Below are 24,635 nucleotides of genomic sequence, written 5' to 3' on the forward strand. Positions count from 1 at the left end.
AAGCTCCAAGCCCCGAGGGGCTCCTTCTCTGTGTTGTGGTTGTCTCTGTCCTTAACCCTATAGCTAGCCTCCCGGAGGCTTCTGGGCAGCCCTCCTCTGTCTTCCCTCCCAGCTTTGTGGATCCCCAACCAGGGGAGACTCCAAAGGTGGAACCATAGGAGCTGAGCCAAGGTGGTGGATGGAGAAATCTCTCCATCTCTCCAGGAACGAGTAGGCAGGAGGATTGAGGACAGACGATCTCATTGTGTTGTTTTCTGATAGGATGGGTTCTATTTCTCTTCCGATTAGGAGGCTGAGGAGGTACATGGGAAAAGGTTGGGGGCTCTCTTTGTATTCTAATGAGGAGACGGAGCACAGAGAGGGAGGGTGACGGTGCACAGCTAGCAGCAAAACAAGAACTGGCTTTAAAGTTGGAAATTTAGCTCCAAATCACCTGCCACAACTTGTTTCTTGGGAACCTTCTGCCTGTACAGATATGAGAGACGTGGGGGGACGTGGGCTGGGCATCCTCCCCCTTGGGGATCTTCAGGAGCAGGGGACCCCCCCTTCTTTTAGTGTAAGACCTAAGGATGGACAAAATGACCTTTAGAGGAGAATTGAAAGGAAGATAAATAAGGAAAGGAGGAGATGCCAGAGACAGGAGGAAGCACGCTCTCACCCAGGGAGTGGGGAGGTGCCAGCCGGGAAGGGGGAGGCAGTCACCTTGTAGGGCCGTTTTCTGCTTTGCTGGAGGTTGGGGCAGTGTGGGATGGTAATGGCCTCTGAAGCCTTGGGACTTCCAGTCTAAGGAGATGGACAGAGCGATAAGGTTGAGGTGGGGGTTGTAGATGCGCTGATAAGCAGGGGGCTGGCAGAGAAAGGAGCACCTGCCTGCCGAGGCAACACTCAACCCATAAAGCTAATCCTGGAGGCGGTGGGGGCGGGGAGGGGCTGGCCCGGTCAGAGCCGCACAGAGCAGGTGCGGGGGGGCTCGCCACCAAGGCCTCTGTCCTTGGATCTGGGGTGGGGGGAAGAGGGGGGCCCAGGAACGGATCCCTACCTCTGGGTCTCCACCCTCTCAACTTGCCCAGGTCCACTGCACAGGGGTCACTTCTATGTAGATAATTTTGGTAACAACAGTACAGTACTGTAAACATATTTTCTCTTCCTATGATTTTCTTAATTTTCTCTAGCATACTTTATCATAAAAATACAATATATAATACACAATATTACATATTGTGTATTATATATATAGTATTGTGTATGCTATATTACAGCATACAAAATAAGTGTTAGTTGACAATTTATGTTTTTGGTAAGGCTTCGGTCAACAGTAGGCTATTAGTTATGTTTGGGGGAGTCAAAAGTTACACTGGGATTTTGACTGCGTGGGGGGTCAATGCCCCTTAACCCCGTGTTCAAGGGTCAACGCTACTGCCTAATCTTTAAGGAGTTCCCTGTTCTCCTCTGGCTTCTTCCCCTCATTCCTCCGCCCTTGTCATATCCCCCGCCACAACCCTATTTCTCCCTCCTTCCTTCTCATGCTCCCTCAGCCTCTTCTGGGGACATGAACACCTAGGACCTCTCTTCCTCAGGTAGCAGCCTCCCTGCAGTCTCAGGAGACTTAGCGACGGCCCCCAGGGGCCCAGGGGCACCTTACTACACTGTCAGGTCCCAGAGCCCCTTGGCGCCAAAGCAGTCAGACCTCACGCTCTGATATGATGAGGAGGGAAATGAATCATACCTGGATTTTATTTTCTAGGAAATACTCTCCCACTCCACGTGCCCACAACCATGTAGGGAAAGGACTTGAATACTACACTTTAAAACATTAATAGTAATTTTCACTGAATGGTGGAGTTACTAGCCCTTTTTGCTTTTCATACATTTTAAATACTTTTGTAATAACAACAATTACATTCCTGCAGGATTTATCTCTTCCAGCGCAGGAAATGGGACAGGCGGGTGGTGAGGCAATGCGAGGACTGGTGGTCAGTACAACCCAGTTCTTTCCACACCAGCCTGCCCCACCCCCAGCCGCCCTCCCCATCGATATGCACAGAGCCTGAGATGGCTTCTTTTTTTGCCAGGAAACAAGAGGCTCCTCCCCCCAAGCAACCAGATTAGTGATTTTTTTTTCCACCCAAGCATTGTTTCCTGGACCTGAAGGTAAATGGGTGCAAGGTAGGGGTGAGCAGGGTCACTTGCTTCCTTGAATCTTTCTTCCCCCACCATCAAGTGACCTCCTGTACCACTCCCCCGTCACCTGGCCTGGATCAGCAGGAAGCCTACAAGGGGTAGTAAGGCTGTCCGAGCAGAGCCTTCAGGCGAGCACATCTGCTAGCAGGGGTCCGTCTGCGGGAAGGAGTCTCCACTCGCACTCATGTTTGTAATTTTCTTTTCCAGAAAGAGCACACATTTCTGTGCACGGCCCAGCCCCTGCATTTGGTGGTTCACTCGGGCTCCAGGAGTGGTGTGAGCTGGTTGTGCTGGCTCAGCTCTGCCCGCAATCTCCTCCACCTGCCCCAGCGCCCCTCCTGCAGCTCGTGGCCTGCACTGGTTTCTGGTTATCCGGGCAGGTCTTCATCCTATCTCCCAAGGTCACTCCGCCCCATTCCCATCCCCAACCATCTCTGCCCCGGGAAGTAATTAGCCACAGCCCATTACTGCCAACACATCTGTGCTCACCAGGTTCCTGGGCATGGCGAGCCTGGGGCACCGGGCAGCTTTCTCGAGATCTCTTATTTAGGGTCCTCGCCTCTCTGCCATGCTGGTTCTTCTCTAAAGACTCTAATACTTCCATCGAGCAAGGAGTTTAGAGAATGAGCCTCTAACAACTTTTTCTTTGTGTCTGAGAATAGAAGAGGCTATAAAACTAGAGAAGGGGGAGTTCAGCCTTCCAGTACAAGAGGGCAAAGGCTTGGGGAGAGGAAAATCTAGGGGAGGGTGAGGAATGAGGGAATAGTTTCTTCGTGAGTGCAGGACACCCTGTCCTCTGTCTCTGTCTCTAATATGCACATGTGTGTGCATGCACACACACACCAGGTACACTTCCCTGCCCGTCCACCTGTGCCTCTCCACCTCCCTCATTTTTGTTGGGCCTGAGTTTCACGTACAGCCCAGGACTTGAGGATTTGATATTTTCACATCTGTTCTGGGCCTCAGTCTCTACAAGACACTTTCCTTAGAGAAAGGCCGCATGGAAGAGAGGAAGATGTGATGTCTAGAATGAAAAGAGGTGGTCAAGAGTGTTGCTCTGCCCCTATTGTCTGGGTGATGATGCTAAGGGCAAAAGTCATGTCTTTTGTGAAGCTTGGTTTCCTCATCTGTATAATGGGTATGATGATCCTATAACTTTGAGTCCCGGTTGCTATGCAGAGCTCATGACAAAATGGATCTAAAAGTACTTCATAAATTCTTCAGTCATTTGGTTGCTCTCTACAGGATGACCCACTACAATCATCCTAGAACCTTCTGCTGTCTGCTACCGGCTACTCACCACTCTCTTGCCTGGCAATGGAACTCTCTAATGACCTGAATGAGGGGCAGGCCCATGGCTGTGATGTCACAAAGCTCATGAAGTCAGAGGTCCCATGGAAGCGAAGGGAAGAAAACGGTGCTGGGAAGTGGTAAGGGCCGGGACAGGGATAGGGGAGGGAGGCAGGGGAGCCGGCTGGGCACTGGGGAGTAAGGAAGGCCAAAGGCAGCGGATGGGCAGGCTCATGACTTCCCTGGGCTCCCAGCTCTGCAGGGCAGCGTTCCTGGCCGCCATCCTGCTGCTGCTGCGGGTCAAGGGGGTGAAGCCTCAGAAAGGCAGCCTGGACCCCAACGAGGGGAGTCAGAACGAGGAGATACCCTCTACAGGTAGGTACAGAAGAGAGGACTGTGTCGGGAGCCAGGGATCAGATCTCTTCGTAGTCAGTCCCCCACTAGTTATCAGGCTGGAGTAAAACCTGAGATAGGTTTGGGTCCCCTATTATTGTAGTGTGAAAGGGTCGCTAAAGAGTTTAGAGCAGGGTTCTCAGCCAGGGCCATATTCAGGGACACGCCACGGGTTAGCTGAAAGTGCATGCGTCTTGTGTGTGTATGGGCACAGGTGCGTTTGTCTGGGAAGAGCCTCTGGTTTCTGTCCTTCTCTAAGATGGTCCCTCCATCTCCAAATGGTGTAATGTACTTCGGAGGAGACAGTTCGAGGTAGAAATAGGGTGTGTGTGCTGTGGTTGAACACAGATTGGAGGAGACCTCTAAATGGTCAAGGACAGTGTCGGCACAATTGGGCTAAAAGCCCCAGGCCCTAACTTCTTCCCAGATTTTCCAACTTTGTCATGTTCCTGGCACAGGCCAGGGTCAGCGGGGGGGCAGGTTAGGATCAGCCCCCTCAGTGGCTTCCCCTCTCCCCTGCTCCAGACCAGGATCAAGAGCAGTTTGAAGAGCACTTTGTGGCCTCCTCAGTGGGTGAGATGTGGCAGGTTGTGGACATGGCCCAACAAGAAGATGATAAGACATCAGACACGGCAGCTCTACGTGACCACCTGTTGGACCTAGCCTTCTGCTTCAATCTGGCCAGCATCATGGTTTTTTTATGAGGGACATTGAGGCTGAGGTGGTGGCCTGGTTCCTGGATGAGGACCTGGATATCTACCTCCGCTTCATGATAGCTTACTGACCCTCTCTCCCCACTGGGCTCCAGGTCACTGCTCCCAAGGGAGGCATACGCATGGCTTCCTGCCTCTGGCCAGTGGCTTTTCACCTCAGCATGCAGCATCCGAGAGATCCTGGCACTGGCCTTCCAACCACCCGTCGTCACAGCCTGACTGCCTCCCCACCCTCTGAGCTCCATCTCCCAGGGCAGGAGACACCAGACCCATGCCCTTCTCTCTCCCGCACCTCTCCTGGCTCTGCTCGGGACAGTACATTAGGGGAAAGGGGTAGCAACAATAAAAGTAATAACAATAAAATCCTGAAAACACTTGGGGGCAGCTTTCTGAGACTTAACCGAAGCCCTTTTGTCTCTGACTGATCCGTTCAATTGCCGGACCTGTGGCCCACTGACCTTTAGACCCACTAGTTCACCAATCATTGGTTCTCTCCTCTTCTTATGTCTCTGGAACTCTCTCGGCCTTTTCTCCTCTTATCTTTTCTGACTTCTAGGCATAGAACATACCAAGAAAGAGTCATTAAGGGACAGACAGATGCCAAGTGCCAGCTTTTATTTTTGGAAGGGAAGGAGAAAGGGGATTATTGCCTGATTCCATGAATGGAGCAGGGAGATGTCGTGACATCTGAATTGGAGTCTCTGCGGTAGCCAGGTTACCAGAGTTGGCAGCGGCTGGAGGGGTTCATGAGGGCACCATGTGGACAGTGGAAATATCTGGCAAAGGCTGGGGTGTTGCTAAGGGGCCCGTGGACTCGAAGGGTGGGAGGGCTGTGAGGATCCTGGGGCTCCTGGGTACCAGGCTCCCTACACATCACCTGTGGAGAAAGAGAGGTGCACGCGGTGTAAGGAGAAGGACAGGATCGTCACGTAGATCAGCGTCAGTAGGACGAGGCAGACCGGTGCCAAGGTAGTGACTAGGGACAGCAGACAGAGATGAGAGCAGGGATCAGGTCACACACTTGTCAGTCAGTTAATCTGGCAGGAGGCATGTGAGGGGGGCCTGGGCTGTGCAGTCAGACCATTTGTCAGTGACTGAGAGGTGGGGTTTACTGGAAAAACTCTGAGGGGGTCTTTCAGTATACTGAGGAATTGGGGGCAGTGTCTTGTTGAGGGAGCACATGGTACTTCGGGGTGCTGTCAGGTGGGGACCATACCTGGGGATGAGGTCTCTGAGAAGGAATGTGGTCTATAGACAGTCTGTCAAAGGCTCATTTTTGAGGAGAAATGAGAGGAAAAAAACTTGTGCTCATCTCAGGGATTTGGCAGTCGAGTTTTTTCTTTATTTGAAGGGGGTGCTGAATTTGGTAGAAGAATTTATAATACTATGAAAAGATGGCCCCAAGTGGTATGTATGAAAGGATGACAGTGGGGACTTCTGTGGCAGAGGGTTGGGGCTGTTTGGGGGAAGGTGTTTCAGGGAGGAGCCATTCTTTAAGCATTAGCAGTAGGGTACTCCTCTGACATGGAGTGAGCTGCGGAGGGAGGTGGTGGCTGCCTACCTGGGCATAGCTTCGGAAGAAGAGTTGCTGAGGACTGAGGTCCAGGTTTGGCAGGATGGTCTCCCCACGGTGCCATAACAGCCTCTTGCTGTATGCCTGGATATGGGGGTGGGATGGTGAGTAGCCCTTAGACTCCAGACCCATGGCCATTTGAAAGTCTGATGCCCTGCACACAACACCCAAAACCAGTTCGTGGCCTTTTTGCCCAAGTTCTGCACAGACACACTGGTCTAAGCCAGGAAAAAATGTACTTGTGAGATCTATGGATATTCTAGAAAAGAGGGATCTGTGGGGTAGGAGGGGGATCCCTATCTGTTCAGTGGGTATATGAAGGGTAGAAGGCTTTACAACTATGTTTGCATGACGGAACTAGAAGGAATGGCTATTAACAGATCCTGGCCTCTTGGATGGGAGTTACCTGCAGTGCAATGGCCAGCCCCCCAATGTCTGCAGCATTCTCCAGGAATGTCCGAGATCCATTAAAGAAGGTTCCATTGGGTAACGGAATGGTCTCATAGTGGTGTTTCAGGCACAGCAGCACCCCCTGTAGGGCACGGGTGTCACAGGCTGGGCAGCCCCCAGGGAGTACTGTTGAAAATGGGGCCAGGTGAAGAAATAGTAAGGAGCCCTATAAGGATGAGGACAAGGGGGTACCACAGACTGGGCTGGCCCCCAGAAGCATTGCAAAGGATTCAGAACTGTCCCACTTGGAGCCCTCCCTTTCTCCTCCTCATGGCCTCTTTTGGGGCCTTCACCTGGGTTCCCAAAGGCCCCACCTCCCAATGGCCCACTGTTACCCACAGAGCTGGTAGAAGATGTGCAACAGCTCATGGGCCATAATGCTGCCAGCAGCGCCAAAGTTCACGGCTCTGGGGAGACAGAGGTTTGTCTTACTCCCAGAGTCCTTCCAAGTTTTTGACCCCAATTCTCCAACCACAAGTCCCATCCATCATAACATCTATTCATCGTGCTTGGGAAATCCCCTGCCCACCGTCAGAGAATGGCCCCTACCTGGGGTAGCCAGGGTGGAAGAATGGCGGTTGGAGGAGTCCAGCTGGGAAGACCACCACATGGTCAGGTATTGAATAATAAGCATTGACCCCCCAGGGGGACACCTGCCACCTATGGGAAGAGCACACATGAACACCAGCTGCATCATTTATGATCCCGCCCACCAGACATAGGAAGTCCCTCTCAACTACTGTCACTGTTCCTGTTTCCCCAAGCGCCCAGCTTTCTTTCCTGCTAATCTTGAATGGGTATCTCTGAGATGCAGGGTCTGTGTCTCCCTTGCTCTTATACCTGTGGTAGGGGAAAGACTGCAAGAAGCTCTGGACAATTCTAGCTCGGAGGGATCGGACACAGCTCAGGAAGGACTGCAGGTAGCTGGGTCCAAGCTGTATCTGGGAGGAGGCAGGAGGTGACTTGGATACACAGAGACAAATACAGATACACACTAACATACCCTAGTGGGTACATCTGAACACAGACAGAGAAGCCCCGACACACAGTCATCCATAGAACAGTGGACAGCAGCATAATGACACCACCACGTGTCAGTGCAGACAGGCTTCACACGAATCAGCACACAGATAAACACACTCAGGCAAGTCATAAGAATGCATGTGTACGTGCATGCACACACACTCAGCGTGACCTGAAAAGGTCTGTTCTTCTGCTGGCAAGACCCACAGTGTGGATATTCACCCATAAAACCCAGCCAATACCAGAGCAAGGAAGGGGTTAGTTAGGGATCGCCCAGGATGAACAGATTGTCTGCCACTCAGGCGGGTCAGGGGGCTGAGGAGGAGCTGAGGACTAATGAGGAGCTGGCAAGGGCAGGGACCCACATCGTTGTATTCCTGTCTGGCCAGTGATGGCTTCAGGGCCCATTCGGGGGCCCCCATCTTCACCTGCAGTTGGGTGACCTGGGGAGAGACACAAAAGGTAGAAGAAACCTAGCTACCCCAAGTTTATCGGAGGTAATTTCTCATGCTCACTGCCCTGGTCCCACCTTTTATATTGTCACCCGGATGCATGTGCAGCATACTGGCGTTTACACTTGCCATGTGTCCTTGTGCCTTTGCCCTCTCCTCCCTTCAGGGTGATCTCTGGATCCAATACTCAATTCCACCCCTGCTGAATCCTGTCTTTCACTCCTGAACTTACCCTGTTCTGGGCCTCTTTCCGGGTCTTCTCATCCATCCAGGGAATCCTTCTGAGGCGGCTGACGAGGGCATTCTTGATCGCTGTGAATAGTTCCATGGCCTGTGAAGGGGCCGGGATAGAGAAACAGGATCAGGGCCAGCCTCCGTCTGGGGTCCTGCCCACTGGGACTGTAGGAAGGGCCCTGGCCCCAAGGAGTTACCGGAGAAGGGGGAAGATCTCTGAGAGAGAAAGTAGGACGTCATATTTATTAGGTGACTAGAAACCCAGAGCACAGAGATCTGTGGGGACAGAAAGGAGGTGCCAAGCACAGAAAGGGAAGGTGAGAGCTGGTCACTCCTGAGGTGAACAGGGGAGATGGTTCCTTTCTGTAGGGAGATCTCAGCCTGCCAGGGGAGGGAGACACCGTCCTTACCCTTGGCCAGGCAATCCATTCAGAATGCAGAGGGAGGAAGAGAACCATCATTCCCTTCTCTGCTCTTGAGTGCCCTTGTCCTCACACTCTCTTTATTAAGACCTCCTTTTCCTCTCTCCATCTTCCTGGGCATTTCAGCTTTCCAACAAGCTGAAGTCTTCCCAGGTTTACACCCAACTGTGTGGTTACTGCTTTCCCAGCCATCTACCATCTTGTTTGTATCCTTTCTTGAGAGAGGTAAATGGATGACCATATCAGAAGCCTGAGCTCAAATCCTGACTCTGACTCTACTATTTGGTAGCTGTGTGATCTTGGGCAAGCTACTTAACCTCTCTGTGCTTCAGTTCTCTCTTCTCTAAAATTAGGATATAGTAGGCATTAAAGTAGTTCATGCAAAGTGCTTACAAGAGTATCAGCCACATGGTAGGCACTCAAAGACTATTCAGTACTCATTTACTTGCACTTTTTAAGATTATATCATTCCATTCTCCCGTAGTTTCCTGTGTTGTTAAAAAATCATAGATAAACAGGGAGTAGCCTTAGAGGCCATGGAGTTCAATTTTCCCATTTTATGGTTGGAGAAACACAAGAGCAGCAAAGTTAGGGAACTTGTTCAAATTCCATGCATGTTGTGCACACCTGTGTCCTGTAGCGAAACTATGCAAACCCTAGGGATACAGCCTGGCCTCCTTCGACTTCTCTCCCACAGTGACCCTCTCTCTCTCTCTCTCTGACTGCCTGACTCCCCGACTGTCCAGACCATCCAGGAGGGCACAGTCAATAGAATTCGGAGAGAATGATTGGGTGGGAAGGGGTGGAGGGATGTGGGCTGGGAAAGAGCCCTCACATACAGCACTTTGGGTGCTCGGGCTGAAGGCCTCACGGACAAACAAGGTTGCCAGGGTAGGCTCGAAGAAGGTTCCTGTCTCCTCCACACACTTCATCCATCGAGGGCGGGCAGGCTACGGAGACAAAGCTGGAATGAATGGCTCCCATCAAGCATTCTTCCTCATCTATTTCCCCAGGCCTATCTTGTCTAGACCTTTACCCCCAGAGGAGGCTCTCTTTTCCTGTCTTTCTGGGTTCGTCTCACTTTGCTCTAGCATTCTTTTTGGTGATACACGTAGGGATATTGCCGCTTGGTAATAAAAGGGGTTATGTCCTCCAGGATTAGTCTCGTGAGCCTGGATTGGGCAGATCATACTTATTTATTGACTACTGAATTTGAAAGCAAGTCCTCTCAGAGGCACCCTTCTGGAGAACAGAAAGACTCCTGGGTAGGAGAGGACTACATACCAAACCTCTCACCTCGGCAGGTCTGTCGGCCACCAGGTCCCCACCTGCCACATGTACCACGCTGGTAGCCCAGTAAAGGCTGCCACCCTCTCATGTTTCTTTGCTTAAAATGGAAATTGGAGAAGGTAATTCCTCTCTCCTTTCTGCCACCCTCCCCCACTCTCCAAATGGTTATCACGGATCATCTGGTAGGACTTTGTCTTATAAAGAAGAAAATGATCAGAGTGAAAATGGGTTTTAGACGCCATATTGTTTGGTAGGAGAAGGGGAGAAAAGAAAAGACTAAACGTGAATTCAGAGAGCTAAGAAACTTTTGGCCAAATCAGGGAAAAGAGGATGAGATGAAGGACATATCATCAACTTCAAAGGCAGACAGATGGTTAGACAAAAACTCAGTAGGGGCTTGGCAACTGGGGTGTTCTTAGCATGGGGACAGAAAAAATAAGCAACACAAGAGAGAGATGCTGGGGAGGTGTTTGCGGTGGGCGTGGATGGCTTTGAGGAGCTGACCATGAAGTGGGCCCAGAGATGACACAAGGCCAACTGAGAAACACACTCAAGAAGGCCGAGGGTGAGAGAGCTGCCCTAGGGGAAGGCTGAGCTGGGACTCTGGAAAAACAGCTAATATGCTAATTTGGGGTAAGTGGGATGAAGTCACAAGACTTCATTCCTGTAACTTATTTACTCCTCACAGATCTCCTCGCAGGGAAGGTAGTTAGGTTGCCACTATGCTTTCTGGTGCCAAGGTTGGAGAGAGAGTTTAAGGGGCTTCCCACAAGAGAGGAAACAAAAAGGGAAGGCCAGTATTGTTGTCATTGAAGAAGATACTCCTGAGCCTGCCTGTTCTGACGTTCACCATTTTGAAGGTTGCTTCAGACCAGCTGCCCACACTTGTGTGTTCTTGTCCCCTCTTGTGAGGATAAGGACTCAGCCACTTTCTATAGTGTATTGGTTGCAGCTCTAAAACACAAACATGCACACTGAAGATGAATTGAAAGAGAACCTGGATCTGACAGCCATGACTGGGTCAAGGGCAGGCTCTGCTGGTTACCTTCAGTGTCTGTCCACCCCTCACAGGCCTCCTGATGACAGGCTTGGATCTGAGACCGCCTTTCATCAGGCTGTTTGGGGGGGAGCGGGGAGGGCCCACCCCCGGGGCAGCAGCAAACACATCAACCTTGAGCTTGTTAGTGTCATCCGCCTGCCCTTTCCACACCTCCTGGTTCCTGAGTTGTCTCCTGATCCCTTTGCTAATGCCTGCCCATTTTTCCAACAGCTTTTGCCTCCTCCATGCCTGTCCCCATAGCCTTGGCCCCAGCAGGCTCTAACCTGGTTACTGGAGAGCATAGATGCCACCTCAGACTACCCATTGCTAACCTCTGTGAAACTCTGGGATTCTTTTGGTTGCAGTTGTGCTGGGTCACATCTCCCACGAGCAGGAAAATAACTTCCAGAATCTATAGATAAATGCAGGTCTTGGGGTGGAAGTTGAAAAGTTATATATTCATCTACTGGGGATTCTGAGTATCTGAGCTGTCTCTCAAGACATGGAATGATAGAGCATACCATATATATTAAAAATAGAGAAAAAGAGGGGCACCTGGGTGGCTCTGTCAGTTGTGTCTGATTCTTGATTTCAGCTCAGGTTCATGAGATTGGGCTCTGCCCCGGGTGTGAAGCCTGCTTAAGATTCTCTCGCTTCCTAACCCTCTGCCCCTCCCCCCAACTCTCTCTTGTGTGCGCTCCCTCTCTCTAAAAGAGAGAGAGAGAGAAAGAAATATGGAGAAAAAATCATTGCCAAAATATAAAAGATGAAAGAAATACTTCAAACTCAAGATAATGAAGCCCAGTAGATTAATTTTAGGGAACAGAAGACAAGTTGTGGATATAACCTTAGAACCACAAATAATAATATTTAAGAAATAATAGAAATCAGAAAAAAATTCTAGGAGTCTGGAGGGAAGCACAAATTTTCTTAATTTGCCTTAGAGGGAAAGTAAATTTTAGAGATTACAGGCAGGCCAGGAACCCTTAATGTTAATTTCGACACCCAATTCTAGAATGGGTCATTAAACCGATCATTTCTGAACTCTTGAGAAACAGCATGTAACTACTAAGGGATCGCTGAGGATCACCGAGGCCAAATAATGCCAAAATAATAACAATCTTTCTGGTTACAAGCTTCACCAAACTAGGATAACCCAGAGACCAGGAGTGACGACTCGGATAGGGGCCATGTGGTGGCGTCACTGAGAAGCAGCTGGCGTCAGACCCACAGGGCATAGAGGGACAAGGGTCAATGGGAAGAATAGAATAGAGCTGCCTCACTCAGCCCCTGTCACTTGTGACCCCTGAAGAATTCTAGCCTGCTGCTGACTACGCTTTAGGTTTACCACACACGCACACAAAAATGCTGGAGATGGGACTATCGGCGTGCCATCTCCTAATTTTTGACTGTTGGTGATTAGCTAAAAGTTTGTCAAAAGCTTTAAGGCCAAGAAAACATGTCGAATGGCCAAATTCTTCCTCAAGGAGCCACCACGATGCTATCTCTGAACAGAGAATTCAGCATTTACTAAACGTGGGTTACTAACCCCTGCGCTTCAGTTACACGAGCTATCCACCGGAGAGGAATACCTGTCCTGCCTCCCCCACTGCATTGCCTGGGAGACCAGGTGAATCACCACATTGAAAGCGTTTGTGAATCTTAACGTGTTGCCGTTGGTTCCATGGAAGCATTTGGTAAAGCCATAAACTAAGTCCTTGAGAACGAGATGCAGGAATCTGTGTTGGAAGATAGTGTAATTTGTGTGGCTGCTCAGCTGGCTGAACCATAATGAAACCTCAGTGACTCATGACTCCAAGTCCACATGAGCTTCCCTTACCATCCTACCAAAAACTGCAACACGCTCCCCACCTAGCACGCCGTCTCGCCCTTTCCTGGTTTCTTTCTCTGAACTAATCACCACCGAACATATTTTATTACCGTAGTTTATTGTCCTTCTTCCTTGGTCAGAATATCAGTGTCTGAGGGCAGGGGCTTTTGTCTTTTGTTCACGTGGTATCCCGTGTGCGGAGAGAAGTGTCTGGCACATAGGAATATTTATTGCATAAATGAACTGATGACTTTATAGCTAGGTCTTCCATGACCCTACATGCTGTTCTTCCTTCTTCGGGATTTTAATCATAGTCCAGATGAAGATACACTAAATAAAATTGCAAATGACCAAAGTGGGAAGGGAAGCGTAATGCAACAGAGGACTGGAATGAAGGCTAAAATTACCTGAACAAATCGGGATGTTGGGCTGAATATAAAAAGTTCACTCAACAGGTACAAGTGTGATGTTCTGCCTTTACTTCCCCAAATTCAGCTGCTCAAGTTTAGTAAGACAAAGACCTGGCTTAACAGCTATTACATTGACTGTTTATTCAAAATCATTCAACAAAATATGGCCAGATAATGAGACCTAGTGTTTCTGAATTAGGACGCTATCAATTAGAATTCATTCCAAAGAGTATGGTTAGAAATCTGCAATTAATAACCATTGGGTAGGACCACGAATTTTGGTCACATCAAGGGCAGAGCCTTGGCAGTGTCTGAGTCCCCTCTCCTCCTCACAGCACACGTCCATCAGAGTGCCTGTTGCTTACCTTCAAAATATGTCTTTTGAAACACAAAACAGATCAATCTTTCTGTAGGCCTCCATTTCATGCCAAGAAAAGCCAAGTCCTGCCAGTGGCCTATTGGGCCCTGGAGGACCCCCTCCATCCCTCTCTGATTTCCTCTCTTCAGCTCTCTGTGCCAGTAGCAGCAGGGAGAACCTTCCACGCATGCCTCGCTCATGTCTTCTCAACCAGAGCTACAGGGGGATCCCCCACATGGCCCCAAAGTTTAGCCAGCCTGCTCTGTGCCTTGTCCAAATGAAATGATGTCCCTTTCTTTGCCAGAAAACCCTTTCAACTCTCTAGACAACTGCCTCTGTCCTGCCTCCAGCACAGAGATCCCACTGCCATTCAAACCCTCCCTCAGGTCTCCCTCTTGGGAACTCTAAGTGTTTGTTGTGTGAGACAGAGTCTTTCTGGAATGCAGGTACACACGTTCATTTACTCTGCATGTAGCTGCTTTTGTGCTACAAGGACAGAGCTGGGTGGTTGCAACACAGACCGTATGGATCACAAAACCAAAAGTATTTACTATCTTGACCTTTGTAGAAAGAATTTTCCAACCCATTTTCTGTTTTCCTACCCACTTATTTCTCAATCCTGCACAGTATGTAATTAAAAATGTGGCCTCATGAGGTGGACAGGTCTGTTTTGTGGTCTGTTTCTGCACTTAATGAGCTGTGTGGTCTGGGGAAAGTTACTTGCCCTTTCTGAGAACCTTGGAGTGTTTCTGGAGGGTTAAATAAAAGCACCCACACTAAGTGTTCCAAGCAGTGCCTGACATACAGTAACACTCACTGTTCATTAGCTATTATTCTTATTCTATTTGTTGGTGGAACTTGACTCAGCTTTCAAGCCAAGGACAGCTATAATCCTAATGGGTATATGAGGGTGGACATAATGGATATAAAGGATGTATATGTAAGTATATAAAGGATGGCAACTTTAGCAATTTTTAAGCCTTCTAAGTTCTTTAAGTGTGATTTCAGTATCGGCACACTTACATCCTTCAAGAAGTGCCATCAGACCATGGTTCTGGGATTGACAGGAAGCTGTTTGTTGCCAGGGATTTTGTAGTAATGCCAACTAAGAGGAGTTGGAGCTCTGTCTCCTTCATCTGTGTCAAGAGAAAGGCTGGGTAGAAGCTTCTTGGGGACTTGCCCACTTGAGTGAAAGTCCTAAAAAGGAGTGTTTTGTTGTTGTTGTTTTGTTTTGTTTTCTCTTACCACAGCGATTAAGCACAGACCCTCAAGCTTGACTACCAGAGTTCAAATCCTAGCTCTACGAATTTACTAGCTATAATACCTTGAGCAAGTTACTTAGCTTTAGTGCCTCAATTTCCCCATCATAAAACAGGAATAAATGATATGCCTACCCCATGAAATTCTTCAGAGGATTAAATCAGTTCATACATATCTAAAGGATATGTGAGAAAAATATCTCCCTCCCAATACTTGATAACGACATGGCAGTCCCTATGCATACATTTCCACAGATGCTCAGGTCGCCAAAGCAGTGAGTTTCTCCAAGCCACAGGATTGGTCCACAAATTACTAAGAAAAAGAAACCCCAGTGATTTTCAAGACTACACGGAGACCCTGACTGAGGTTGGAGCATATCTAATGTTCTAGATACCCTTGCTTACATTTGGATGTGTCTGACCTAGGGTTTCCAAGTTCTTGGTAAAGGAGTGTCTCCACATCTTATGTGACATGGGAGACCTGGGTTAGTGTTCGCTACACAGCCACCACCTCAGATATATGGGGATCTGGACCACAAAGCCCATGCTGTGGCCCAACAGATCCTATTAGACGTCAGAGATGAACTCTCTGTGAAGCGCATTTGAACATTAAACACTGGAGTCACGTAGATAGAGGAAAGGCCACCGCTTGCTACTCATGTCTGGCATCCCAATGAATCCTAAGCTTTAGGTCCATGTCCTTAAATCACAGAGCTCTAGATAACTAGGCAAATAGTTTAAAGGTCATGATAAAGGAAAAGCAATTGTTGATCATTTTAGAGCCTTATATTTACACCTTAATACTCAGCCAAAGTCAATAAAAGTAGCCAGATGTGTGTAAATGTCTGGTACCTGCCATCTCAGTCCTCAGTATAAGTACTGTAGGGCCAACCTGTCTGCTTCTATGGAAACACCAGATATTGAAGGGCACTGCCCTCATGCCCTCTCCCTGGGAGACATATGCCAACATTTATCCCTCAAAATGGCAAATGCTCCTTTAGCCCCCATTCTGGGAAAATTCATCCCCTCCTCTCCTCACCATGGGTGGTCTTTCGGTCAGCTCCCCCAGTTTCTGGATCAACGATCTGCGTGCCTCCTGGAATTTACTGTCCAGGGCTGGAGAAAGGGTCCTCACCAGCCCCAAGATCATGTGGCTCTGCAGAAAGTCTCTGCGGAGGGAAGAGAGATGGGACACATACACCCAGGGCTCTGGGGGTGCCTCGAGAACAGCCTCCCCTTATGTAGTCACCTTGATACTCCCGGGGGAAGGCCCTTCTCTTCTGTATCTATAGAAGATAAGGGCTTGACCCTGGAATAAGTCAAGAAGAGCTTTTCTTGCTGTCAGTTGAAGAATGATAGTAGAAGGAACTAGATGCAGAGGTGACTTCTCAAGTCGCAGGGAGTGGAGGGTCTGAGCTAGAGGAAGACTAGACTTAAAGAGTTTAACCAACAGATTCATCTACTTCCACAACCAAGAAATCTCAGTTCACTTTACAGCTGATTTGTAACCTTACATAAACTTGCTCACACCCACAAGAATGGCCCTTGGCTTCCTTCACAAAGAATTTCTAGAATTTGCTGCTACTGAGTTCCTATGAAGAAAGGCCTTGAGCCTGAGCCCCTGGAAGGAAGCTGCTGTCTTCAGGTAGTGGCCACCCAGGCACTGGAGTTGGCAGCCCAACACAGATCCTTACCCACAAGGGCCTCAGAATCCTCTCACAGCTGAGAAATGGCCTCTCCCCCAGCTTTTCCCTCAGAGAACCCCAGCCTTCACTTCATCCATCCACTGGCCTCATGTGTCTCCTCCTCCTGCCCACACCTCCCAGCTGTTGACAAGACGCACATGCCTTCCCTGTCCCAAGTGACTGGCCATCTAGCATCTTCTATAGCTTAGCGGGTCTTCACAGGTTGGGTTCTACTCCCAGCAAGCCCTGTATTTTGCTGGACACCTGTATTCCTCATTTTATGTGGGCTTTACCTTTCCCGTGTCCCCCAAGCCTCTCATATTTCCTGTTTTCTCCATTCCCTCTTGGGCCATCCACCCCAACCGTTCTCTGCCCTTTTGTGTCCGAGGATCCCTTCCATCAAAGGTCCTGGGAGGACCTTACCAGCATGCATTTTCCATAATCTTCTTTGTCCCTGAGGCCTCTGGGTCCTCAGACCTTTTCCATTGCCCTTATACTTCCCCAATCCCACCTGAGGCAAACCTGTGTATCGAAAGCTGCTCTTCCACCAGTTGAGACATGTTTTTCAAATACTCCAGATCATGGACCAAGAGGAGCTGGGAGGGGCTCAAGGGCATTGGCGTGAATGTCGCTTGCAAGCAGGACAACCAGTCGATGGCAGGGGCCATTTCCTTAGAGGAGGGACACAAAGGCTGAGGGGGATGAGATTGAGGAGAGGGGGTTCCCCTCCCTTAGGGTTTGACAGGGAGTGGGGAGGGGGGTGGTTGGGGGAAGGGATGGAACCAGAAAAGTTAGGGATGGGAAGGAATTAGGGAATGAGGAGAAAGGAGATAGGGAGAACAAGAAAGTTTGGGAGAGAAGCCCTCATGCCCATCCTCCTCCAGTCCCCGGTTCAAGGCACCTGCAGTTGGTCAATAGTGACCATCTGGAAGAGCTTTCCCTGTGCCCGCCGCTGCTCCAGGGGCCTCAGAAACTGAAACAGCTGCGAGGTAATGGAGATGGACAGGAAGGCATGTTCTTGCACCTTGTTTGGTTCTCCTCCCAGCAAGGTTCCCAGCTGGTTCAGATAAGTCAGGTATTCCCGCACAATCTGGGGGAGGGGCAACCTCAGTCACAGCCACCAGAGCCCCCTGCCTTTCTCTGAGCATCAGAGGTCAGGACCTGACCTTTGTCCACAAAGCCATCTTACCTGAGCATAGATCTTCTGTTCCTTCTCTTGCTTGAGGGGAACATCAAACTCTGGCTGGTCTATCTGGACACAAGAGATACTGGAGAGAAGTAGGGAGCATGGAGGAAGGAGAGGACAGGTGTGGGGAGAAGGGGAATGTACCAGGGAAGATGGCCTCAGGACACAAAGAAAGAGCAGAGAGGACAAAGTAAGGGAGGGATTGGGGCTAGGGCGCATGGGAGGAAAGAGTTTATACATGGAAATGTCAAGACAGGGTGGGTATTTCAACCAGTTAGGGGGTGCTCAGCAAAAGAGAAGCATACTAATCCGTGTCCTGAAGGGAACCATCCCCTGTGCTAGGGCCAGGTCTAGAGTTAAGGGAGTGAGAGACTCTCTCAGGCGCAAGATTTAAGAGGTACTAAAAACGGTAATCAACAGTAATCCTAATCAGTATTTTTTAAAATAAAAATCAATGCTAAAATCCATGCTGACTAAAATATCAAAGCCTTGTTCATCATGGATTTTTTCCCAAAAATCCCAAGTGTATTTTTTATTCATTTTGAAGAAAAATTAAAGATTCTTTTTTTAAGTCTGCAATAAAATTTCGGTCCATTTTGGGGAGAAATAATCTCTTCAAAAAAACCCACAATGAACAAAAATTTGATATTTTGTTTATCATGGATTTTTGCATTGGCTTTGATTTTTTAAAAAATATTAAAATATTTATTTTGGTTACTGTTTTTGGTATCCTCTTTAATTTTACGCACAGGTAAGTGACTCACTTACCTCATCTGTCCCACCTTAGTCCTGGCATGTCCTTGATTCTGTTCTGAAGATTGTCGCCCCCACACTTTGCCTTTTTCTGCTCCAACTTCAATATCCTGCTCCCACCTCGAGCTGTACACTTCCCCCTATCTTGAAAAATCTTTCGCATGGCTCCTTTGTCACGTTTTATGTTCACATTTTGAAGAACTAAAAATCATCTATGTCCCTGCTTCAACTCCCTTGCCTTCCTCTAAAACTCTGTACAATCTGTCCATTTCCAGAACTGTTTTGATACTCTCTTCTAGAAGCTTCCCAATGGTGTCTTTTCATTTCTTATTCTCTGAGCTCAGAAAACTCTGGAATCCGTGACGATCCATCCCTCCTGAGATGCTCTTCCCCTGTCCGCTGTGGCTCAGCCATGCTGGTCTGACTCGCCCTCCCTGCCCCCAGACCCCCAGTGGGGTGCTCCCTCTGCTGTCCATTCTGTCTACCTATTTTTCCCCTCAGAGTCCATCCAGTCTCCAGTCGATGATAACCATCCTCCTCCCACTCACAGTACATCAAAACTGTGGGGTCATTTTCCAATTTCTCCATTTTCTTCATTTACATTCAGTCAGTCACCAAGTCCTCTAGAAGCACCATGGACCATCACCACTGGGATGAAGTTGCCTAAATCTTCAAGCCTGGCCTTTCCTTTCCATTTCAATTCCTCACAATCATCTTAGTTCAGATCCTCCAAATTGGCTTACCTAGCCAACTCAACATCTCCAGGTTGACCTCTAACATCGCTGCCTCTGCTTAAGTGCAATGCACAGCCATCATATTCGAAAGGACCCAGTAGCATTTTTTTCTATTAAGTCGAAGTGATCACCTCCATCTGGTTTCTGAGGCCAGGAATAATCAGGCCCAACCTCAAGTCTTCAGTCTTGCTCTTATCTATCTCCTGCCGTACCTCACCCCTCCCCCAAATCCTCTGTTCCACAAATCAGTCTTCTCACTGACCCTACAGAGGAGTCACACCATTCCAGCCTCTTCCCTTAGCTCAGGACTTTCCTGAAGCCCTCCTCATGCCCTTAGCTTCACCTTCACCTATGTGATTCAACCACGTTTCAAGACTCAGCTCACATTCTCCCCTCTCTGAGCCATTCCTTAACCATTCCAGATCTTAACTACTCCCTAAAGGCCACACCGATTAAGCTCCTGAGCATACCCTTTAGAACAGAAATTTAGAATGCCTCGTACTGAGTAACAACAGCTTTTCTTGTATATTCATCCCCATATAATTCTGTGAAACTTCTGAGAGCAGGAGCCAAATAGATGGCATTGCATTGCCTACCACAATACTGGTACCTTCAACGTTTTTATTTATTTACTTGTTTAGCAAACACCTGCTGTGGGCCTCTGGCTGCCTGGCCCTCTACCAGATCCTGGGGAACAGAGATGAATAAGGTGTGGTCCTGTTTTCAGGGGCTCATGGTCTTTAACATGGTGTTCGATGATGAGAGTTTGGCAAGTGGGAGGACAGAGGGGTCTACCTAACTCATAACTAGGGTGTCAGTGAAGTCTACCCGTAAGAGATAAAAATCAAACCCCAAATTTGAAAAGTATGTAAGAGTTTTCCACGTTGAGCTTGGGGGGTTCAGGAGTAGTGTCGCAAGCGAAGGGAGTCATATATTCAAAGACTTGAGGAATATTCTTGAAGCTGTGAGGGAGCATGATTTGAGGTTTGAGGGGGACAAGGGATGGGGCAGGAGATAAGGCTGGAGAAGTGTGTAAGGGTCAGATCACAAAAGCACTTGCAATGCTTTGCTAAGGATTAAGAACAAGATCGTGATGACCTGGTGAAGCATTGGAGGCATTTAAGCAAAGACAATAGCATAATTAGCTCTTGGTTTAGAAAGGTCCCTCTAGCAAAAATGAAGAGTAGATAAGAGGAGAGCGATACTGGAGACAAGGGGGCTAATTAAGAGGCTGTAGGGGTAATCCAGATAAGCAGTAAGGAAGATAGGAACTACATCTGTCTTCTCCGGAATGGCCCTACTGATCCTTTCCCTAATTTCACCTAGTTTTCCTGGCTGTCACATCAATAATTTTCCCTCAAGATAGGGATATTTCCTGCATTGCACATTCATCCTCATTCTCCAGCCCACAACCTTCCACTAGGAGATGCTAGGCTAGAACACAAGGCAGGCCCATGTCTTACTGCATTTTTGCCAGTGCATCACTCACCTGGATGACTGGCGTGTATGGAGGGGTGGGACGAGGTCGCAGATAGGCTCTGAAGAATGGAAAATAACCATACTGACTCATCAGAAGTCTCAGAGTTCGGTTAAAGTCTAAGGAAGTCCAATTACCGGAGATTCGCCAGCCTCCGAGCTGGGAAGCAGAAAGATAGGGCTCAGCATAGGGGGATGGCCTGGGATACCTGCCCCTCCACCCTTCCTCAGACACCTGCTACTTCCTCACCACCATTCTGAGTGCTTGGAGCCCTCAAGGCTCCACCTCTATACTTCTTTCTCTATGATACCCCGGGTCCTTATGCTTCCAGAGGGTACTGCCATTTCCATTTCCCTCCTGGAACTTGGAGATCTCTAAGAAAGAGATATCCCCTCCCTTTGTAGAAAAAAAGGTGGGGGGCAGCCCTGAGCATACACTGGTCCTATGCATTATGTATCTAGAAATGTTAGTGCCCCGGGTCTCACCTCCTCAATGACTTGTCTGAGGGGGGCAGCCCCAGCAGCCTCGATGGCATCCGTGTCCATGCAGGAGCTGTAGAACTGGAAGGCTTTCTCCTCCCCAGAGCCCAGGTGCCAGGAACCTGGGGCTTCTAGAAATGAAGCATCAGAAAATTAGAGGGGTAGAGAGCTGAGCAGGGAAGGTGAGGGAGAAAGGAGAGACTCCCAGGGAAATGGAAGGAAGGGGAGGAACACAGGGATGCAGAGGTGGGATGATGGGAGGGCTGGATCAGCTCGATGGGAGAACACATGCAGGGAGAGGGAGTGTGGGGAAGACTGAGAAAAACAAAGGAGACATGAAGGAGAATCGGGGAAGAAAAGACATGGGAAAGAAGGAAGAAACGAGAACACCTAGGAGCACCTATGGATACAGGAGAAAGGATGCAAAGGAAAGGCAGGAGGGAGGTGAGTGAAGAGATTAGAATAAATAGGGAAACCAGAGTACATTGAGGGATTAGAGGGAGGAAAACTCATCCGGAAAGCTTTAGCAAGGAGAAGAAACAGGGTCCAGACCCTCGCTCAGGACCCCAGGAGACAAGCAATAACCCAAAGGCGTATGTTTTGGAATCAGCCACCCTGTAATACCCGCTGCCTATCCCTCAGCCCCTGATACCCTTCACTCTCTTGTGGGCAACAGGATTCATTCTGAGCAAACATTTTCTTTTCATCTCTGGGCCTTCACTGGAAGCATGGCCCCTCTACCAAGGGAAGGCCTGCCTCCACTCCTTCTCCATCAATAGGAAGGCAGAGGGATACATTTATGTGTCCCAAATTCCAGCAGATACTGCCACATTCTCCTTCAGCTTCCTTACGCTGGAAATGTGTGCCTATCGTACCCCATTTCATTCCCCATCCTCACTACCATTTTCCAACTTCTTGGAACACACTTTCAACCTCCCAGATGGCTGCAGCTCCTCCCTCAGACTTTTCCTGTCAGTTCCTTCACCTTCTCCACACACAGCCTCTTCTGTACTCCCAGGGCTTTAGGTAGGCCCTGTTCTTTTCCAGCACACCTTCAGCACCTGTCTGGATCCATTCCCTGGCACACAGCCAGATAATCCACTCCCCCCACCACTTCTCACCCCACTGGCCACATCATCCCAACCAGCCAGCCCCAGTTTCCCCTTTTTTCCAGTCAAGCTTTCACACCAAGGTCCAAGGTTTCCATGGAGAACAGGAGATAATGGTGAGAGGGGGCCGGGAAGTTCCGGGAAGGAGAGCATGACACTGACCACTGATGGGGCGCTAAAAGACAAGCAGGGTGGGGGGCTGGCGGCTGAGATTGATGGACACCTGAGCTTATGTGCAGCAGGATGAGCGGACGCAGGTGGTGAAGGTCCCAGGCATGGGAGAGAAATTGAACATTTAGGGGCAGTAACAAAGAAGGGGAGAGCTTGAAGAGAACACAGTAGTCGTGTGCAAGCAGGAAAGGAAAGATGACAAGAGGGACCAGAAGAGAAGGGGGGACGTACTGAAGGGCAAGCTGCGGTGACAAAGAAGCAAACCAGCTGTCCCACAAGCACACAGGTTTGGGACAGCAAGATAGTTCTAGGCTCAGAGCCATCCACTTGCCCAGAGTGCCTCACCCAGTATTCTCCGGAGTCGTTTCTTGTTCTCCTCTGCAAGAGCCTGGAAAGAATAATCGGTCCCTTTGGCCTGTCCGCAGGCAAAGTTGAAGAAATCGGTGCAGGGGGCCACACTGGTGTTTCCAGAGGCCAGGTAACGAGCCAGGAGATCCCAACACACAGGAGTCATACAGGGGCCTGTGGGGAAAAGCTCAGAACTGGGAGAAGGAGAGAGGGAGAGAGAAAGGGACAGGGCTCCCCCAAGGGGCTAGGTAAAGGAATGCCTGGTGAGAAAGGGGAGAGGGACCCTGTGAGAAGGACAGGACCAGGAGCAGGATTGGGAGGAGGAAGTCGGGAGGTGGGGAGGAGGGAGAGAGTCAGGCAGGACTGAGTGGTAAGTATATCTGTGGCACAAAGCCTCAGGATGCTGGGCAGGCAGATGCTTCCCCTGATGAGGAAGGGCTGACTAGGTTGGGAGATTCCAGAATCTTGCTTACCAGGGCCACAGCTCCGGAAGATGTAGACCAAAAGCAGAGAGAAACCAAGGAGCAAACTGAAAAGCAGGCCAGCCGTTAGCATCCGCCTGACCATGGACCACTGTCTGCCGGGTTCAGTGGCACTGGGCAGCCTTTCTTCTGGAGCTCTCTGTGCAGGCAACCAGGAAGTGAAAACCACAAGATGGAGGGTATTGGGAGAGAGGGGTGAGGAAGAGAAAGGGGAGAGGAGATAGAAAGAAAAAGTTAGTGCCAGGGCCCCTTTGTAGAGAGACAATTCTCTTTCTACCTAAACCGAGCCCTATTTGGACCCCTGGGAGATGCGCAAACAAACGCCACCTGTTCTGGGTAAGGACCAAGCAGTCTGTGAGTGAGAGTTTGTGGGATGTTAGAGCTGGAAAGGATGTCGTTCATCTGTCCCATAAGGGTCAAGGACGGCACTTACCTCCTGGTTCCAGGGAGGTCTCATTCCACCTGCCCTGCTCATTCCCCCAGCCCGGGTTCTTCCCCACTCTGGTATCCACCCTCCTGAACTGAGGAGGGAGGGGAGAGAAGCTGGTTCAGGAAGGGGGTGCATTAAAGAGAGTTATATCAGGTCGTTTTGACGCTTCCTGTCACACAGGCGCTATCATCCAGGGCAGTGTTCCCAGACGGGCTTCAGAAGAGGCCCCTCCCCTGGATGAACCCCCACTTTCCTCCCTCTCTGGATACCTCCCTCTCCTTTCCCGTTTCTGCTCTCCAGGCCTCACATTCCCTCCTCTCTACTGGGGGGGCACAGCACTCACGCACAGGGCCATCCACCCCCACCCGAGCCATCTGACCCCAGAAGGGAATAGTTTTCTCCAGGGGACTTGCTGTCTGTTAGTCCTCCCTAGCTCCCAGAAGCTTCCTGGTTCTGTCCTAGGTGCTGAGTCTGAAAACAGGGGTTCAGGAAATGACCTCCCTCCTACCCCCACCCCAGTTCATTTGTCCTGGAAAAGGGGCACTTCTGCCACTTGACCCTCCTGTCCCCATACCCATGCTATTGGCCTCTGGGTGGAGTCTGTTTATCAGTCCAGAGACACCCAGACCTCTCCTCCTCCTTTATCTCAGCTTCTCAGGGGAGGCGAAGGGAGGGAGTCTTCACTCCCCAAGCAATCTTGCTCTTGGGTGGTGGTTCTTGTCCTGCTCTGTGCCTTTGCTCAAGGAGTTTCTTTATTTCTGGAATATTCTTTCTTCACTCCTTTCTCCTAGGATTGAAATCTTCTGGATCCTTCAATTCTCAGGTAAATGCCACCTTAGCCAAGAGCTCTCAAAGCTCCTGGG

General features: G+C 49.5%; 2 protein-coding genes across 2 annotated transcripts; one reads left to right on the forward strand and one right to left on the reverse strand.

The window, feature by feature from the left end:
• The first annotated feature begins 3,575 nt into the window (after positions 1 to 3,575).
• Positions 3,576 to 4,568, forward strand: LLCFC1 (LLLL and CFNLAS motif containing 1). Its single transcript, XM_026515116.1, has 2 exons — positions 3,576 to 3,846; positions 4,390 to 4,568. The coding sequence occupies exons 1-2, from the start codon at positions 3,576 to 3,578 to the stop codon at positions 4,566 to 4,568; spliced, it is 450 nt and encodes a 149-aa protein (XP_026370901.1).
• Positions 4,569 to 5,189: 621 nt separating this feature from the next.
• KEL (Kell metallo-endopeptidase (Kell blood group)) lies at positions 5,190 to 23,799 on the reverse strand. The gene is made up of 18 exons (XM_044389341.2): positions 23,776 to 23,799; positions 23,334 to 23,619; positions 22,858 to 23,034; positions 21,239 to 21,363; positions 20,766 to 20,912; positions 17,793 to 17,855; positions 17,505 to 17,693; positions 17,126 to 17,274; positions 15,958 to 16,087; positions 9,571 to 9,681; positions 8,308 to 8,406; positions 7,989 to 8,066; positions 7,441 to 7,541; positions 7,150 to 7,260; positions 6,940 to 7,007; positions 6,557 to 6,726; positions 6,139 to 6,234; positions 5,190 to 5,454 (listed from the first exon to the last, which is right to left on the reverse strand). Exons 1-18 carry the CDS (start codon positions 23,797 to 23,799, stop codon positions 5,293 to 5,295), a joined length of 2,286 nt encoding a protein of 761 aa, XP_044245276.1. The 3' UTR covers positions 5,190 to 5,292.
• Positions 23,800 to 24,635: the final 836 nt, after the last annotated feature.

This window comes from Ursus arctos, unplaced genomic scaffold, assembly GCF_023065955.2.
Source record: "Ursus arctos isolate Adak ecotype North America unplaced genomic scaffold, UrsArc2.0 scaffold_3, whole genome shotgun sequence".
In the NCBI taxonomy this organism is placed as follows: domain Eukaryota; kingdom Metazoa; phylum Chordata; class Mammalia; order Carnivora; family Ursidae; genus Ursus; species Ursus arctos.